The following is an 18,123-nucleotide window of genomic DNA, read 5'->3' as shown; positions in this document are numbered from 1 at the left end:
TAAAAGAAAAACTACAAAATAAAACTACATTATCTTTTTGCCGTAGGGCTGCCGTTGCTGGGACCCTAGCTGCAGCCACCTCCCTCTGCAACCTAACCATCTGTGTGCTGTGTTAAAGACAACTCCTGTGTCAATCTCCTGTCTTTTACCCTCGTTCCCCAGAAGGGCCCACAAAAGGTTAATCTGGTCCTGATTAGGAAGTGAGTGCGAGGCATGTTGCTGCAATATCAGAAAGCCAAGGAACTAGATGGCTGCGGCACAGACAGTGTGGGGAAGCTGGCGGGTCCCCCCTGCCCACATGCCTGGCGGCATTGTTACACAGGCTGCCTGTAAAAGCTTCTGAAGGCTCGATCCCTCCCCCTTTGAAAAACTAAGGTCTCCAAAGAGCAGCTGCTCCAGTCTCTCTGCAGCCCCCACTCTGGTAAGCTCCTTGCACCAGGTGCTCCCTGGCTCTGGGAGCAAACAGGCACACTGCCTGGCCCCCTCCAGGGTCAGATAGCTCATGTCTCCCATCACAAGGCCAAGCCTCCCTTTGGATTGAAATTAGTTCAAGTGAAGAAAAGTATATTTCACTTCAGAGCAAGATTTTATGAAATTTCCCTTTTTACTGCAGCTGTCACATTGTCCTCTGTGCCCTAGAAACCCTCACCCCTTGTCCTGCCTGATACACGGGTGTCCTGAAAGGTGGCAAGCTTGGCTCTGCTGTGCAGGGCTGTATGGATCAGTTCCAACACCTGTGATTGCACCAATGTAAACAGGAATGTGATGTGATCTCTGGAGCTAGGAAATTGGCTGCACCCCCCTCTGATTCATCCTGGATCCCTTGCAAGCTGGCCTCAGACCTGGAGATGCACCTGGTGGCGGTGGTGGATGATCTGACAGCTACGCACGGAGGTCAGTGCTCCACGATGGTGCTGTTGGAGCTCCTGTATCTGCAGCCTCAGCGGTGTTGATTATGAGGCACTGATAATTCACTTGTGAGGCTTGGTAGGGGTGGGTCAGGTCCTTTTAAGGTGCTGTTACCTGTACACATTAGGGCACCCCACCTTTTCCCAATTCGTAGGGCTGCAGGCGAAAAGCACCTACCCGTACCCAATCCGTAGGGCTCAGGGTGTAACTAACCTGGTCAATGTAAGTACCCACACCCTTTCCCAATCCGTAGGGCTCTGGGTGTATCCTACTTCTGCAGGTTTGCAGGACCTTTTACCAGTGAAAGAGCCTTACACAGTCATATCCTACATCACCTCTGGTCACGATTACCAAAAACAGACTGCACATGCCACACGTACAGTGCTCACCACTCCCAATAAGACAGATGAACTTTTCCCTGCTGGCCAGTCAGGATCAGGTCCAGCTGGGGGACTCCGGTTTCGGCCTGGTGTCATTGGCAGGGTGCTGAGGTCTGGCAACTCTGATCTTTGGGGCTGTGTCCTGGAGTTGGTTCCCAAAGAACTTCCTTTTGGACCCCAGTTTATATAGTGAAACTTGAGTCCTTTTCAGCTGTACCTTAACCAAGCATTATACTAAAATTTTGCTAACCAATCCTAACATAGTGAAACAAAATTCTCTAACCAACCCTACCCCACCACCTTAATTAATTTACTCCTAGCAAAATTAATGATGTAACAGACAGAAACAATTCAAGAACTAGAGACCATACAGATAAACAATAGGGAAGTGGGGACCATAATGACAAAACAATAAAGAAATGAGGATTTCACAACCACAACTATTGATAAGTTATTTCTTGACATACAGATGCTATTGAACGAAGCTTTCTTTAGCCATCTTAAGATCGGTTTCTTTATCTGGTGATAGTGGGGGCCGTGAGGACGGGGTCTCCTCCTTAACAGCCTGATCTTACATTGTTTTACTGTCATTTACATGGAATGTGAGGATGTGACTTCCTGCTTCTCAGCTAATGGCTGCTGCTTGGCTGCTCTTTTAATCTGCAGACGGCGGCCTTAGGCCTTACAATCTGGCTGCAGACAAAGGCCTTATCCTTACAGCGCCTTTGGTCATTCCCCTCAAACGAGGGTTGTAATGAGAGAGCTCTGACGTGGGAAGTCCCACAGGGTCTGGTCTTATATCCTTGCTCAACTCTGGTGTGGGGCTCCTGGGGTGACCCTGTGGCCCAGTGCCTGAGCCTAGCCTAGGCCTGGATGAAGAGCAGCTGGCTCAGGGTCACTCCAGGTAGGATGGAGATGTTCTATCACCAGAGTGCTGGCTGCCATTTATTTGTCAGGGTGTTGCACAGACTTGGGCTCCTACTAGACTTATCTCTGCCCCTCGACTCCCAGAGAGCCCCTGGGGCCAGACAGGCTCTTTCTGTCTTCAGCTGGACGATAGTCTGCACCCTCTTGGATGCCTCCTTAGCTGTGGAGACCCTGCCTTGGTCACCTCTAGCTGGGCCGTTGCAATATGCTGCCATTAGGGCTGACAAAGAAGCCACCCAAGGTGTGCTGCGACCAGCACCTAAACCAACGAGAGCGCGTCATGCCCCTGCTCTTCACAGGGTATTAGCTGTCAGTTTACTGGTCTCCCACAGTGGGCTCAAACTCCTTCAGCTCAGCTCTGCAGGTTGCTGCCCTGCCTGTGTGTGTGCTCAGTTCTCGCTCTGCTCTCTGCGTGGCCAACTCCGTTCTCCTCACCAAGCCCTGTTGTAGCCTGCCACCTGGGCTGGAGCAGCCTCCCTGCTCCAAGGGGTCGAGTCACTTCACGCCCCTTCTAAAAATCGGCTTCTTCCAGTACCTTTGGCCACCAATCACCCTCTCCTGGTCTCTCCCCTACAACAAATATAAGCAGTTCTGGAGCTGACCTCCCCCATTCATGTAACTACCCTGCTTATCCGCCATCCTTTGTACTGTGTCTAACTCAGATTTTGAGCTCTTCAAGGTGGGGCTCTTGTATTTGTTCATAGCTGCACGAAGCACCCAAGCCCTGTAGACATAGCAACATGCTCAAGGGCAAGGTGATGAATGCTTGTTCTCTGGGGCTGGGACGTGGCACTTGGCTTTCTGGCAATGGCTCAGTTTCATTCTACAGAGAAACGAAAGAGAGGATATGGAGCTGCACTTTAGCCTTTGGGCCCTTTCTTCTTCTGCACTTAGAGGCAATGAGCCCGCCCCTCAGATGTGCTCCACCTTCTCCCTGGAACAGGGAGTGGTGAAAAGCGCCGTATTCAACCAAGTGCAATTACTGCCGAGCAGTCAGCTGGAACAGGGGAAAGTGGCTTATTCCAGAGGCAGATGCAGAGGCTGAGCTCCCCCCGCCTGCCCTCTGCATCTCAAAGGAACACACGAAACAGAACACTTTATTTTAGGGGACCAAACTGATCAGTTCTGGGGTGCCTGAGGGCAGGGGTTATCTGGGTGGAGGAGTGGCTGTGAGACGGGCATAGTGCGCATGAGGAGAACAGTGCTTAGCCATTGGAGCCTAGATTGCCTCCCTCAACCCACCATGGCTAACGCTGCCTGTGTATGGGGCCTCTCTCGCAGTAGGACACTAATTCCACGAATTATGGTTGGACAAACAGAAGCAGAGGGTGGAGGAGCTGCTCTCCCGGACAAGGATACCCTGCCCTCTTCTGGAGCTGTAGGGTCAGGTGGTCACCTCACCTCCAGAACGAACTGGTGGTGGTAGGAAAGCTCTGGAGAAGGGCAGCAAAGACGCTTGGAGGTCTGAGCCAAGGCTTACACATGACCACAGGTTGCAGTAACTAGGACTATATAGCCTGGGAAGGAGAACTAGGAGGGACTTGACTGAGAAAACAGCCTCCAGCTGGTCTTTGTGCTGCCTTGATGTTCTAAGGCGTGCAGTGAAGACTGGTCACTCCCCCGGTCGTGCACCAGAACAAGTGCTTGTTCCATTACGTAAGTACCTTTAGAAAAGTGCAAGGGACTGCGGCTTCCTGCTGCATGGGACTGCCTGGGAGACTCACCATCCCACAGGGTCACTGGGCTACAGCATGAGACTGGACATACTGATGACCCAAACATCTCTAGTTCTGTATGCTCCGAAAGGGATTATCAAACCCCATGGAGTTTGCATCACTGCAGGGCCCAGGAGGGGTCACTCCTTCCTTCAGTGTGCAGATGTGCATAGTTAGCCCACTGCGTTCTGGTACCAGGCCACTGGCAAGAGCAGGCTACCAAGCTGGACAGACCATTAGCCTGGCAGGCCCTTTCCTGGACATGTTTGTGGTTTATCACCCATCTGCTGTCCATGGATTACAGGTTGCTGAACTGCCTCATTCATAATTATTGTAATATTCCTTTTGTTCTCCCACCTCCTTTCAGCTCTTTTGTTTCTCAGGCAGGTTAGTTCTAGCAATGGATAGCGTTACTAAACCAGGCCTGAGTCCTGGTATGTGCCAGCTCTCTGCATTGCTCACCCGGAAATGGGTCTCTTCAGTTAAATACGGTAAAGTGTGCGGCTCAGGCTCATTCTGTGATTCGTCAGCGAAGGCAATTCAGCTGGTTCCCTGGTTTCTTCCCTGCACCCAGGTACTTTTGATGCTTTTTGTATTTTTTAGCTGCATATTAGTTTCACCGATTATTGCAGAGTTAACTCTACGTGTGCTCTGGGATCTGAGAGCAAGGGACTGGCTGCCAGGGGAAGGGGAATGCAAGAGAGCATCAGCAGCATGGGGACATCTCACCCAGAACCTGGTGGGGAGAGATTCTGGGCTGTACACAGTTGGTAGTGTTTCTAAGCCTGGTTATTTCCCCTGCTCCCCAGGACCCTTTGGGCAGAGATTTCTCACAGGGAAGAGCCATGCCAAGGCTCCTAGCATGGAGCTGGTTCCCCATAGGCACTCTGGGGCTAGTGATTGTCTTCCCATCTGATGAAAGGCCGGGTATATTTTCTGGGGAGAGGGATTTGCATTTGAAGCCAGAATTCGGAGTTTCCTCTGCAGCCAAATGTCAAGTTTTCCCAGTGTTCCTGGGCAGCCCCTGCTGCATCTATGGCTGACAAGGCCCAGAGGGGCAGCGTGAAGGTGGGAAGTGGCTCTCTCGGTTGTGTGAAGGACCTGACATATGTGGCTGGCAACTGAAAAGAGACCATGCTCCCCCCACAGTATGAGTGCCCAGTTCATCCCTGACTGGGGTCAGATTTCCTGGCAATTCAACTACAAAACCCCTCGGCCTAGATTCCTTAGCCTTGGCTGTTCCCCTCTGGGAAACTTCTCTGCCCCAGGTCCCTCTCTCCAGAGCAGGGGTGGGCAAACTTTTTGGCCTGAGGGCCATATCGGGGGTGTGAAACTGTATGGAGGGCCGGGTAGGGAAGGCTGTACCTCCCCAAAACAGCCTGGCCCCCACCCTCTATCTGCCCCCTCCCACTTCCCCCCCCATGGGGCTCCATGACCGGGAGGGTTGGACCAAGCCCCTCTTAGCTGTGAACTCTGGGGTTTTCACAGTGCGGGTGGATTCTGAGTCTGCTCCGTTTCTCCATCACGCCTGGCAGCAGCACCAAGAGACGATGCTCCCCAAGGCCGTTGTTACGAATGGCCACACAGAACACAGCACCACAGCAGCGGTGAGTGTCAGTCAACCCACCTGAGCCCCCAGGACTCCCATGACGAGTCCCAGGCTGGCATCAGCTCCATCTCCGGGAGGGCAGCCAAGGGGCACAGGCTCAGCACGGAGCCCTGCCTGCTGCTGCCTGGCACAGGGCTCGGCAGCCAGTTCCCGAGAGAGGCTCATCATTGCCTGTCTTTTACTCTTCTGTATGTGCTTTCTGTGCTGGATTGACAGCCAGGCTGTCCTCTGGGCCATGGACGGCACCACCCAGGTAGGGCACAGCCCCGCCCCCCGCGGGCCAGCGTGACCTGGGACGCCCTGCTCTAGGACTGAGAGAGCAGCTCACGCTCCATCTCCCTCTGTTCCCCTGGCTCTTTGCTGGAGCTGCCAGCTGTGGAGCCAGTTGCTTGTGCTCTTGTCCAGCAGGGACGGGACCAAGACAAGTCCGTTTCTTCCAGCCAGGCCACCAAGCAGCCAGCAGGTGCTTTGAGGCATTTAGCCGCAGGTTGGACTGCGCTGTTACAGAGACCGAGTCTCTGTCATTGAGGGTGATGGTCTGGTCTGCAGGGCCCCTGCCTCTCAGCACTCTTAAACGTGTAAAACTTAAGGAAAGCTGCTGGCATAAAGCGCCTCAAACCTGGAGGCTGAAAGAATCAGTCCCTGCCTTCAGCCAGGAGCACTGAGGAAAGCCCTGGTTTCTCAGGAGTGTGATTTGATTGAGATGTAGGGGTCTGTGTTTCTGTGATCACTGAGATGTCCCCATGGGAAGGTGGACAGGGTACACTGACTCTGGGACTGTCCCTGGGGTGCTGGGCAGAAGCGTGATTGTCAGGTACCCTGAGTGCTGTGTTTGCAGCTGCTGTGATGTTCTCGGGGGTTCTCTGGAGGAATTTCCAATATCCATGGGGTTTTGTGAACACACAGTTCTGCAAAGGGCCCTTTGGCTGCAATGAGACAGACCCTGGTGACCAGCTTTTTGCTTGGGATTTTCTGTGTCTCCATCACTTGCGGCTGGTATTTCCAGATATGCCAGCTCTCGTGAATGAATAGTGAGAGTTGCTATTTCTGTGTGAAATTAAGCCTCACTCGTGATAGAACTCTCAACTTTCAGGATTTTTTTCCCCCCAGCCATGGCACATTCTTAAAATGTGTTTCCAGTCAAAAGAAGGGAGAGGACCATCCCTCAAATAAGCAATTGAATCAACTGGAAAAAAAAAATCCTGACATTGGAGAGCTCTTAAAAGTGAGGCTTAATTTTACTTAGAAATCCTGTCAGCCACCCCTCGTCCAGGCATAGTCAGGGCTCCAGCTGTCAGTCCTGGGTGGCTGCTTCCCTGCCTGCCTGGGAAGTGAGAGGGGATCTGGGGAGGGTGAAGAACCCAAAGGGGCAGAGGTGAGACTGGAGGTTGCGGGGGGACTGAAGTGAGGAGGGTGAGCGCTGGTAAGCAGGGGCTGTATTGATGGTGGGTTCTGAGCAGATGGGGTGAGTGCTGGGAGGGTGAACTAAGGGCGGTGGGGGTCGATGGGGGCCGTGGGGCTGAACTGATGGGGAGCTGAATTGAAGGGAGGTTGGGTGGGGACAGAACTGATGAGGGCTTGGGGGACAGGATGAATTGCTGAGCAGGAGAGGGGTGGATGTGGGGGTGAGAGCTCCTGCAGCAGGGTCCAAAATCCACCTACCCAGTACACATGGGAGAGTGGGAGACACAATGGGCATGGGCCCGGGGAGTTCAAACATCAACTGACCTAAACACACACTGTCATCTTTGTTTCAAACGTCACGATTTTGGGGGGGTCTGCCTCATGACTTCTGAAGATGGCAACACTGTACTTCTGTCCATTCAGCACTGCCCACTGCTGCATGGAACCAGATTTTGCTCAGGTTTTGGGTAACTGGCTGCTCGTGGCTGTAGACAAGGGTTAGTGTTTCCATCTGCTTTCGTTCCAGTGTGGTGTGGCTTGGAAAGCAGGTGAGGGCCGGGTATTTCTGCAGGGTGCTCAATGCGCTGGCAGGAAGATTCTGAGCTCTGCTCCCTGCCTGTGGGTCAGTTAACTGTTGATCATGGGCTTGCTGTGCTTGTGGCTGTGGGTCCCTCAGGATGACTGGCCTGGACCAGACTGCTGTGAGCTCTCTGCTTTATTCCTGCAGAACGAGCCCAACGTTCCTCCGGAGAAATGGCAACAGAAAAGGTAAAGGCAGGAGTTGTTTGTTCCAGCATTTTTGGAAACCACCTGACATCCTCCCCTATGTTCTGGGAGCAGCCGCTGATCCCCTTCTTCCCACCATCCTGTCTGGGCAGGGTGCCCCCAAAGCCCCTTCGGATTCCTTCAGACAGCCTTTAGCATAGGGAAAGGCAGCAGCCGCTGTGAGATGGCTCCCACCACAGGGCCAGCTGGGAAGCTCTTCCTTTAGCCACTCCACGGCCCCCACTAGGCTCGCCATGCCCAGAGACGACTTGTACCTACTGATTCTGGGGGGCATGGGTGGCAGGTGAACCACGGGCTCAGGGAGGCTAGTCCCTGGCCAGCCTCGCCCCTCCCACCCCCCTTCCCCTGCTGGAGCCCAGAGCTGCCCCCCTCCCTGTGGCCACCAGTCCCCCTCTCCTCCCCCCCAGCCCTGGAGTGCCAGGCGTGCAGCCCCCCCAGCCCCAGAGCACGGGCAGGCAGCCCCCCGAGTGCCGGGCGGCCCCAGCCACTGCAAGTCCCGGCCACAGGCTGCCAGCAGCTGCCCTAGCCCCAGGCCCAGCCGGCTTCCCAGAAGAGCAGCCTGCCTGGGCTGGGGCCAAGGGGGAAGGGCCAGCAGGAGGGGGCCTTGGGGCAGAGCGTGGGCGAGGCCACGCCAGCTGTTTGGGGCAGCACAGCCGCACCCAGCCCACAATATCTGCTGCCCATGCTGGGGGTCGGGGGGCACGTGACCACCCCATGTGTCGCCTAGGGGAGGAACCTTCCTGCCCCACCTCCCTGGGCTGGGGCTCCAGGCACAGGGAGCACGGACCCCGCTGTGGGAGAGTCACAGTGTCTCCCTGGTGCTCCCAGGCCCTCATGGACCCCTCAGCAGGGGAGGGGCACAGGCAGGGCCCCTACGTCCAGTTGAGCAGAGGCCAGGGAACCCCGTGTGTCACCTCTGGCCATGCCCAGGATCCTGTTGGGCTCCCACCTGCTGGTGCCTCAGTTCCCAGCTGTGGGAGCCAGGGGAGGAGGAGACAAAGGGGTCTTGCTTTCCAGGGATGCCCCCTGCCCAGCAGAGCGGAGCTGGCCCTGCTTGGCCCATGCGTTTGAACAGGCTGGCGTGTAGTTCAGCTGTGCCTGGCAGGGGCTGCCTCCACAGCCACTCGGAGGAGGAGGCTTCCAGCAGGGATTTGCCACTTTCCCGCCCCCGCCAGGGATGCAGCTCTAGAGCAGGAGGATGCGGCATTGCCAGGACCTTTCGCCGGGCCTGCTCCTCGAGCTTATGCAAGCTCTTGCTACATTGGCTTCTTATGGGACATTCCTATGGATGCTTCCCCTCTCCCCAGCAAGCCCCACTCCTCTCCCAGCTGTCAGATTCTCCTCAGGAAATGCCTCAACTCCTCCCCTCTCAGTTCCCAACCTCCCCCTTCTCTTAGGTCCATGTGCTGTAACCTGCAGGACCCTTGGCCATCCGAGAGAGTGGTGCGAGCACAGCCCAGGTCAGATTCCCACCCAGCTGGTGTCATTTGTCAGGCTCCACTGAAGTCAATGCGATGAGGAGTGACTCTAGCTGAGGGAGAAGCTGCCCCCCGAGTCACTCTGTTTCCCTTCCCTCCCAGGTGCTTGTTTGCGTCACCCCCTTGCGCCCGGGGTGAGCCCGGGGTATCACTCACCACGGCACCAGTTGGTGCTACAGCAATAGAAATGATTCATAACATTAAATATGACCCAGTCAAGATGCTTTTGGTTGGGTTCCGATATCAAATGTCTCTTTGCCCCTGGGACTTGCCTGCCCCCCCCACCAATGCGCCTGAGACCCCTCCTGTCCCCACATGTGGACTAGACCCTCTCATGGCCTCAGCAACCCTCTTCATAGAGCTGGACACCCTAACTCCCACTCATCCCCCGCTACAGGAACAGGCCGGGCGCTCTGCGGTCCTGCAGTGAGCTGGGCATGTTGAGAAGAGGCAGAGTTAAGGCTGTTGACGTTTTGTTTGCTCCCGAACTTCGCTTGGCTATAAGGGAGACACGGCTGGCTCTAGAGCAGAGATGAGCAAACTGCAGCCCGTGGGACCATCCTGCCAGGCCCCTGAGCACGCGCCCCCACCCCACTGTCCCCCCAACTCTGCAGCCTCAGCTCGCCATGCCGCCAGCGCTCTGGGCAGCGGGGCTCGCTCTGGCCGGGCGGTGCAGCGGCCAGTCCTGGTGCTCTGAGAGGCATGGTAAGGGAGCAGGGGGGTTGGATAAGGGGCAGGGGGTCCTGTGGGCAGTTAGGGGACAGGGAGCAGGTGGCAGCTTGATGGAGCGGAGGTTCGGGGGGGGGCAGGGGATGGGGAACGGGGGGGGTTGGTTAGGGGGTGGGGTCCCGGAGGGAGTGGTTAGGTGTGGGGGGTCCTGGGAGGGGGCAGTCAGGGGACAAGGAGCAGGGGGGGTTGGATGGGTCGGGGGTTCTTAGGGGGGCAGTCGGGGGGGGAAGTGGGAGGGGGCAGATAGAGGGTGCGGGCCAGGCTGTTTTGGGGAGGTACAGCCTTCCCTACCCGGCCCTCCATACAGTTTCACACCCCCGATATGGCCCTCAGGCCAAAAAGTTTGCCCACCCCTGCTCTGGAGAGAGGGACCTGGGGCAGAGAAGTTTCCCAGAGGGGAACAGCCAAGGCTAAGGAATCTAGGCCGAGGGGTTTTGTAGTTGAATTGCCAGGAAATCTGACCCCAGTCAGGGATGAACTGGGCACTCATACTGTGGGGGGAGCATGGGGCAAGGACTCTACCGGCTCATTGGAGCTGGGGGAGTTAAGCTCCACAGGGAGGGGTTGTTGCCTCTGGCCACAGCCCACAAGAAGAACTCTTTGTTTAGCAAGGAATGCCTTGCCTGCCAGAGACCCCAGGACCCTGTGCTTTTCTGGTACCTTGCAGACTAGTCCGGCAAAAGGAGAAATTAAGAAGCAATTTACTGAAGAGTGGGTTTCAGTTCCTTGACAGATTTGTGGAGTTGCTGAAGGAAATGGAGGATGTGCACAAGGACACCAAAAAGAAATACCTGCAGAAGGTGAGCACTTGCCACCTAGCGCTGCTCCCTGCAGCCCGCAATTCCACCTCTGGCTTCCCACCACCTCCTGCTTGATGGGTTTGGGGAAAGGGGCCCAGCAGGGGCTCAGGAATAAGGAGCATGCACTGTGGTCTGGATCACTTGTGTCTGAAGGGATGGGCAGGGAACCTGGCTCCCACTGCAAGGAATGTATCTGGAAATGAGGAGGAGTCTGCCCAGTTGCCTCTAACAGACAGTGCTGCTAAATATGGGGCAGGGAGGAGAGGAGCAGGAGCTGCCTCAGGGACGGACTTGCCAGGCACCTGGGAGAGGAATGTGCAGGGGTGAGGAACAAGGAAACCCATGGTGTGTTGGTGTTTGGTGGGAGCCACAGAAATGTGCAGCTGGAAGGGATGTTGAAAAGTCTTCAAGTGCAGCCCCCTGCACTGAGGCAGAACCAGAGGAGTTTGTCCAACCTGTTCTTAAAAACTTCCAATCGCAGGGTGTCACGGTTCCTCCCCCACTCTGAACTCTAGGGTACAGATGTGGGGACCTGCATGAAAAACCTCCTAAGCTTATCTTTACCAGCTTAGGTCAAAACTTCCCCAAGGTACAAACTATTACACCTTGGACTGGCCGCTACCACCACCAAACTAATACTGGTTACTGGGGAAGAGCTGTTTGGACGCGTCCTTCCCCCCAAAATACTTCCCAAAACCTTGCACCCCACTTCCTGGACAAGGTTTGGTAAAAAGCCTCACCAATTTGCCTAGGTGACTACAGACCCAGACCCTTGGATCTTAAGAATAATGAACAATCCTCCCAACACTTGCACCCCCCCTTTCCTGGGAAATGTTGGATAAAAAGCCTCACCAATTTGCATAGGTGACCACAGACCCAAACCCTTGGATCTGAGAACAATGAAAAAGCATTCAGTGTTTTACAAGAAGACTTTTAATAAAAAATAGAATAGAAATAAAGAAATCCCCCCTGTAAAATCAGGATGGTAGATATCTTACAGGGTAATTAGATTCAAAAACATAGAGAACCCCTCTAGGCAAAACCTTAAGTTACAAAAAAGATACACAGACAGAAGTAGTTATTCTATTCAGCACAATTCTTTTCTCAGCCATTTAAAGAAATCATAATCTAACACATACCTAGCTAGATTACTTACTAAAAGTTCTAAGACTCCATTCCTGGTCTATCCCCGGCCAAGACGACTACAGACAGACACAGACCCTTTGTTTCTCTCCCTCCTCCCAGCTTTTGAAAGTATCTTGTCTCCTCACTGGTCACTTTGGTCAGGTGCCAGCGAGGCCACCTTTAGCTTCTTAACCCTTTACAGGCGAGAGGAGCCTTCCCCTGGCCAGGAGGGATTTCAAAGGGGTTTACCCTTCCCTTTATTTTTATGACACAGGGATTCTCCAACCTCCCCGTCCAGAGTTTAATTCCCCTTAGCGGTAGAAGGTTTGTCCTAATATCTAACCCGAATCTCCCCTTGCATGGAGAACAATTGTTCACGTCCTTTTTACAACAGCACTTAGGGTGTTGGAAGACGTATCTCTCCCTCCCCCCTCTTCTTTTCTCCAGACTACGCAGGCCCAGGGTTGTAACCTTTCCTCACAGGCTCTCTAAACCTTTGATCATTTTTGTTGCTCTCCTCTGAGCTCTCTCCTTTTTGTCCACATCGTTCCTAAAGTGCAGTTCCCAGAACTGGGCACAGGAGCCAGCTCAAACCTCACCAGTGCCAAGGAGAGCGGGACAATCACCTCCCATGCCTTAGATACACCACTCCAGTTAATACACCCTAGAATAAATTAGCCTTTTGCACAACCGCAACACATTGACTCATAGTCTATCTGTGATCCACTATAACCCCCAGATCCTTTTCAACAGGACGACCACCTAGCCCAGTGGTCTCCAACCTTTTTAAGCCCAAGATAACTTTTTTTGAATTTAAGGGCAATCCAGGATCTGCCCTGCCCCACTCACTCCACCCCCCACCCCGCATCACTTGCTCTTCCCCCACCCTCATTCACTTTCCCCGGTCTGGGGCAGGGGGTTGGGGTTAGGGAGGGGGTGCAGGCTCTGGGCTGGGGCCAAGAGGTTTGCAGTGTGGGAGGGGGCTCCAGGCTGAGCCTGGGGCAGGGGGTTGGGGTGCAGGAGGGGGCATGGGGTGCTTGCTCTGAGAGGGGGCTGGGGCAGGGGCTTAAGGTGCAGGAGAGGGGTTGGGGTGCGGGCTTCTGCTGGGCGGCACTTACCTCGGGCGTCTCCCAGTTGGCGGCACAGTGGAGCTAAGGCAGCCTCCCTGCCTGCCGCAGCCCCACGCCACTCCTGGAAGGGGCCAACATGCCCCTGTGGCCCCTGGGGGAAGCGGGGGAGCACATGGCTCTGTGTGCTGCCCCTCTCTGCAAGCATCGCTCCCGCAGCTCCTATTGGCTACAGTTCCCCGTTCCCAGCCAATGGGAGCTGCAGGGGTGGTGCTTGCAGGCAGGAGCAGCATGTGGAAACCCCCCCGCCCAAGCCGCGCTGTGACGAGGGGCCAGAGCAGGCAGGGGCCTGCCTTGGCGGCAGCCCCGCTGCACCACCAAAGATCGCGAGCGACCGGTTGGTGATCACTGACTGAGCCCGTACTCCCTGTTTTGTAATAGTGCATTTGATTTTTCCTTCCTGAGTGTAGTACTTTACACTTGTCCTTATTGAATTTCATCTTGATTTCAGACTAATTCTCTAATCTGGCAAGGTCGTTTTGAGTACTAATCCTGTTCTCCAAAGTGTTTGCAACCCCTCCCAGTTTGGTGTCATCTGCAAATTATATAAGGATACTCTCCGCACCAGGAGTAATCAATTAGTTTTTGTCAAGGTCCAAATTTCTTGGCCAAGGTATAGTCATGATCCACACTCCAGAGAAAATAATACAAAAATAATAAAAATAATGATAATAAATAAATAAAAAATATTTCTCAGTCAGTTCAAAAGTGTCTGGTGGTCCGGATTTGGCCCGTGTTCTGCCTATTGCCTACCCCTGCTCCACACCATTATCCAAGCCATCAGTTAAAATGTTCAGTAATACCAGACCCAGGACAGAGCCCAGTGGACGCCCACTAGCTATGCCCTCCCAGACTGACAATGAAACATTGACAATGACTCTGAGTATGGTCTTTGAACCAGTTATGTACTCACCTTATAGCAACTTAATCTAGAGTATATTTCTCTGGTTTGCTGATAAGAATGCCATGTGGGACCATGTCAAAAGCCTTACTAAAATCAAGATTTATCATATCTACCACTTTCTCTCATCCACTAGGCCAGTAACCTGTCAAAGAAGGAAATTAAGTTGATTTGTCATGATCCATGGATGGTGCCTGATCCCCCCACATTTGGGGAGGCTGGGCATGCCTAGACTGTGACCACGCCCCCATTCAGTGTCCTCCCCCCTGAGGCCTCGCCCATGCTCCATCCCTGTTCTACCCAAGACCCTGCTCCAGCTCGTCCCCCTTCCCCCACGGCGCCCCCCGACACTACTCGCAGCTCTCTGCCTCCTACCCTGAAGCCCCCACTGCTCATGCCTTTTCACCCTCTCCCAAGCCACAGGAAATGGGGGGGGGCACATGACCCTGGGAAGCCATAGGGGGTGTGCATGGCCCCGACTGCAGAAGCCACAGGGCAGGGGCACACAGCCCCGGATGCAGCCCCTGCTGCAACCTGGGGCTGGAACCTGGACTTCTATCATATCCTCCCTTAGTAGTTTCTTTTCCAAGCTGAACAGTCCTGGTCTCATTAATCTCTCCTCATACAGAAGCTGTTCCATACCCCTCATCATTTTAGTTGCCCTTTTCTGTATCTTTTTCAATTCCAATATATCTTTTTTGAGATGGGGCGACCAGATTGACCTGCAGATACAAGATGCGGGGATACCATGGATTTATCTAGAGGCATCTATTATTATCTATCCCTTTCCTAATGATTCCCAACATTGTTAGCTTTTTTGTTCCTTGGTCAGGAACAAGTCTAAAATGGCTGTCCCTGGTTCCTGTCTCCTCTTTCTGAAACCAAGAGCTGTGCTCTGTATGTTCCAAGAACTTACTGGACGTTTTGTGTCCTGAGAATGGGACAAGGTGGCTGTGCCTGGAGTGGCGAGGGAACTCGCCAGCACAGTCGCACATGCAGGAGAGCAGTGAGAATCCGACGGAAGAGCAAGAGGGACTGGAGAGCAACTGCAGACAGGCAGGGACAGGATCTCTCTGCACACATTGCATTAGTATTCGCTCCATCCATCCTTTCCTGCTGTTTCTTTTGCATTTGAGCGACGGCTGGGGAGGCCATGGGGACATTATGGGATCATGACTGTGGGAGGGGAGGTGGGCTGCTGTGTCACCAATGGGAGGGGCATGCGTCCACCAGAATCCTGTTCCAGAGTCCATCTCTACTTTTTACCAGATGCTGCACGCAATATTCTTCTTCGGACAAATACATGTGACTCCCATAGAGCCCAGAGAGTTTTTACCTGAGTCTCATCAAGATACATTCAGATGTCTCTACCTAGCACCATTTCAGCAGTGTACAACTCACCTTCCCACCAAAACACCTTACTCCATCCTTCTTGATTACGTATGTATTCTCTCCCCATCTCTGTGTGTGTCCTGTGTTTGTGCTAGGCACCTGAGATACAGGGCCAGATCCTCCGCTGGTGTCATTAGCACAGCTCCATTGAAATCAGCGTAGCAGATGGGAGCCGGGCCTTGACTTCAGGCTGAAGCAGTGGCCGTGAGAGGAGAGTCAGTGAATGAGGATGGGTATGGTGTGGCTGTAAGGACCTGAACAGCCTGGTTCCAAGTGTAAGTTCATGAGCATATTGGCACCAGGGGAATGGCCAAACTGGCTCAGATCCTTTGTCTCCGAATGGGGCCAGCACAAGCCAGAACCCCCAGAATGGATAATTAAAGGAATAGCCTGGCCCCCAGCAGAAGTTCTTTCCTGACCTCTAGCAGCTCATGGCTGCTTGCATGCTGAAGCAGGAGTGTTACTATATAGGAATGTGTTTCCTAGCTAATGTAACGGAGTGTTCTCATTATCGATATCTTTGAATCCTACTAACCTCCTGGCCTCAGTGAGATCCTGTGGCAGTAAGTTCCACAGGCTAATTATATGATGTGTAAAGAAGTTTCCTTTTGTCAGTTTGCATTTTACTGACTTTTCATGCAGTTAGGGTAGGTCCCTCAGAAACGCTTCAGTCTTCAATAACTGAAAAGTTCTGGCTCCTCCGCAAATGCTGCCCCCTCATTGCTCTTCTGTATCGATTAGTGTTACAAACAGCACCGATACGACTCTTGAATCTGGGGCCCTGCTGATGGCCTGAAAGTTGATTTATTCCTACTGCTCTGCAGAACTACTGACTGTGGTCTGTAACCTCTCATTGAAATCAGCTTCTGTACCCGACGACTGGAGGACAGCTAATGTGACACCAATTTTTAAAACAGGCTCTAGAGGCGAGCCCAGCAATTACAGGCCTTAAGCCTAACTCCAGTACCAGGCAAATTGGTTGAGGGCTTTTCTTCACTAACGCGCTAAATCAGCACCGCTGCCCTCAGTGCAGCAGCACTGATTTGGCAGGTCTGGTGAAGACGTGCTAAGCTGATGGGAGAGCACTCTCCCTTTGACTTCTGTACTCCATCTCAACAAGAGGTGGAAGTTACATCGACTTAAGTTACTAAACTTATGTAACTTAACCAGTGTAATTTACACTGACTTTCAGTGGCAGTGTAGACCAGCCCTTAGACTACAGTAAAGAACAGAATTATCAGACACATAGATGAACACAATATGTTGGGGGGAAGAGTTTTTTGTAAAGGGAAATCCTGCCTCACTAATCTACTAGAATTCTTTGAGAGGGTCAACAAGTATATGGACAAGGGTGATCCAGTGGATATAGTGAACTTAGATTTTCAGAAAGCCTTTGACAAGGTGGCTCACCAAAGGCTTATCTTAAGCAAAGTAAGTAGTCACGGGGTAAGAGGGAAGGTCCTTGCATGGATCAGTAACTGGATAACAGATAGGAAACAAAGGGTAGGGATAAATGGTCAGTTTTCAGAATGGAGAGAGAGAGAAATAGCAGCGTCACCCAGGGGTCTGTACTGGGACTAGTGCTGTTCAACATATTCAGAAATTATCTGGAGAAAGGGGTAAACAGTGAGTTGGCAAAAGTTGAAGACAATACAAAATTATTCAAGATAGTTAAGTCCCAGGCAGACTGCGAAGAGTTACCAAGGGATCTCACAAAATTGAGTGACTGGGCAACAAAATGGCAGATGAAATTCAATGTTAATAAATGCAAAGTAATGCACATTGGAAAACATAATCCCAACTATACATATAAAATGATGGGGTCTAAATTAGCTGTTACCGCTCAAGAAGGATCTTGGAGTCTTTGTGATAGTTCTCTTAAAACATCCACTCAATGTGCAGCAGCAGTCAAAAAAGCAAACAACTTTGGGAATCATTAGGAAAGGGATAGATAAGACACAAAATATCACATTGCCTCTACATAAATCCATGGTATGCCCACATCTTGAATACTGCAGGCAGATCTGGTTGCCCCATCTCAAAAAAAAAAAAAAATTGGAATTGGAAAAGGTACAGAAAAGGGCAACAAAAAGGATTAGGGGTATGAAACTGCTTCCATATGAGGAGAGATTAATGAGACTGGAACTTTTCATCTTGGAAAAGAGACGGCTAAGGGGAGATATGATTGAGGATATTGTGAAGGCCAAGACTATAACAGAGTTAAAAAAAGAACTAGATAAGTTCATGGAGGATAGGTCCATCAATGGCATCCCTAGCCTTTGTTTGCCAGATGCTGGGAATGGGTGACAGGGGATGGATCACTTGATGATTCCCTGTTCTGTTCATTCCCTCTGGGGCACCTGGCATTGGCCACTGTCAGGATACTGTCACGTTACAGACAGGATACTGGGCTAGATGGGCCATTGGTCTGACCCAGTATGGCCACTCTTATATTCTTAGGTTTCTGTTTTGTAGCCAATCTGTGCCCCAAGACAGCACTTTCCCTCTCGCCCCGACGACTACATCATGTCTTTAAATGACTCCTATGAGGGACTTTGTCACAGACTTCTTGAGAGTTCCCACCGATATAGTGACCAGCTGCTGTTTAACTACTCTGTGCCTGACACAGGCGCAACATTCTGGTTTTCAAGAGGTGCTAGTTCGTCCTGCTGCTTTGGTTGTTTTCTTCTGCTGAAGAATGATGTCATCCCCTGGGGAGTGGAACATGGACCAAATACTGGATGCAGAATCTTAGTGACTAATGATGTATGTTCCAGGTGACAGAAGTGAAACGATTCACTACCCCCCAGGAGCTAATGAGCTTTCTGCAGAGCTTTAATG

At 52.6% G+C, this 18,123-nt stretch overlaps 1 protein-coding gene across 1 annotated transcript; it reads left to right on the top strand.

Moving 5' to 3' along the window:
* Positions 1 to 4,466: 4,466 nt before the first annotated feature.
* Positions 4,467 to 13,607, top strand: LOC311531170 (uncharacterized protein). Its single transcript, XM_084648322.1, has 6 exons — positions 4,467 to 4,505; positions 5,420 to 5,538; positions 7,672 to 7,712; positions 9,128 to 9,190; positions 10,605 to 10,737; positions 13,441 to 13,607. The coding sequence occupies exons 2-6, from the start codon at positions 5,482 to 5,484 to the stop codon at positions 13,477 to 13,479; spliced, it is 333 nt and encodes a 110-aa protein (XP_084504448.1). The 5' UTR covers positions 4,467 to 4,505; positions 5,420 to 5,481; the 3' UTR covers positions 13,480 to 13,607.
* Positions 13,608 to 18,123: the final 4,516 nt, after the last annotated feature.

Source organism: Lepidochelys olivacea, assembly GCF_965140295.1.
Source record: "Lepidochelys olivacea isolate rLepOli2 genome assembly, chromosome: 14".
Classification (NCBI taxonomy): domain Eukaryota; kingdom Metazoa; phylum Chordata; order Testudines; family Cheloniidae; genus Lepidochelys; species Lepidochelys olivacea.
This window is presented reverse-complemented; position numbering and strand designations above follow the sequence as displayed.

Bases quoted from the DNA above. Each gene is read 5' to 3' on its own strand.
- LOC311531170 (XM_084648322.1), top strand. From the start codon at position 5,482: ATGCTCCCCAAGGCCGTTGTTACGAATGGCCACACAGAACACAGCACC. The intron at 7,713-9,127 runs GTAAAGGCAGGA...CCCTTCTCTTAG, and splicing joins GAGAAATGGCAACAGAAAAG to GTCCATGTGCTGTAACCTGC. The intron at 9,191-10,604 runs GTCAGATTCCCA...GGTACCTTGCAG, and splicing joins GTGGTGCGAGCACAGCCCAG to ACTAGTCCGGCAAAAGGAGA.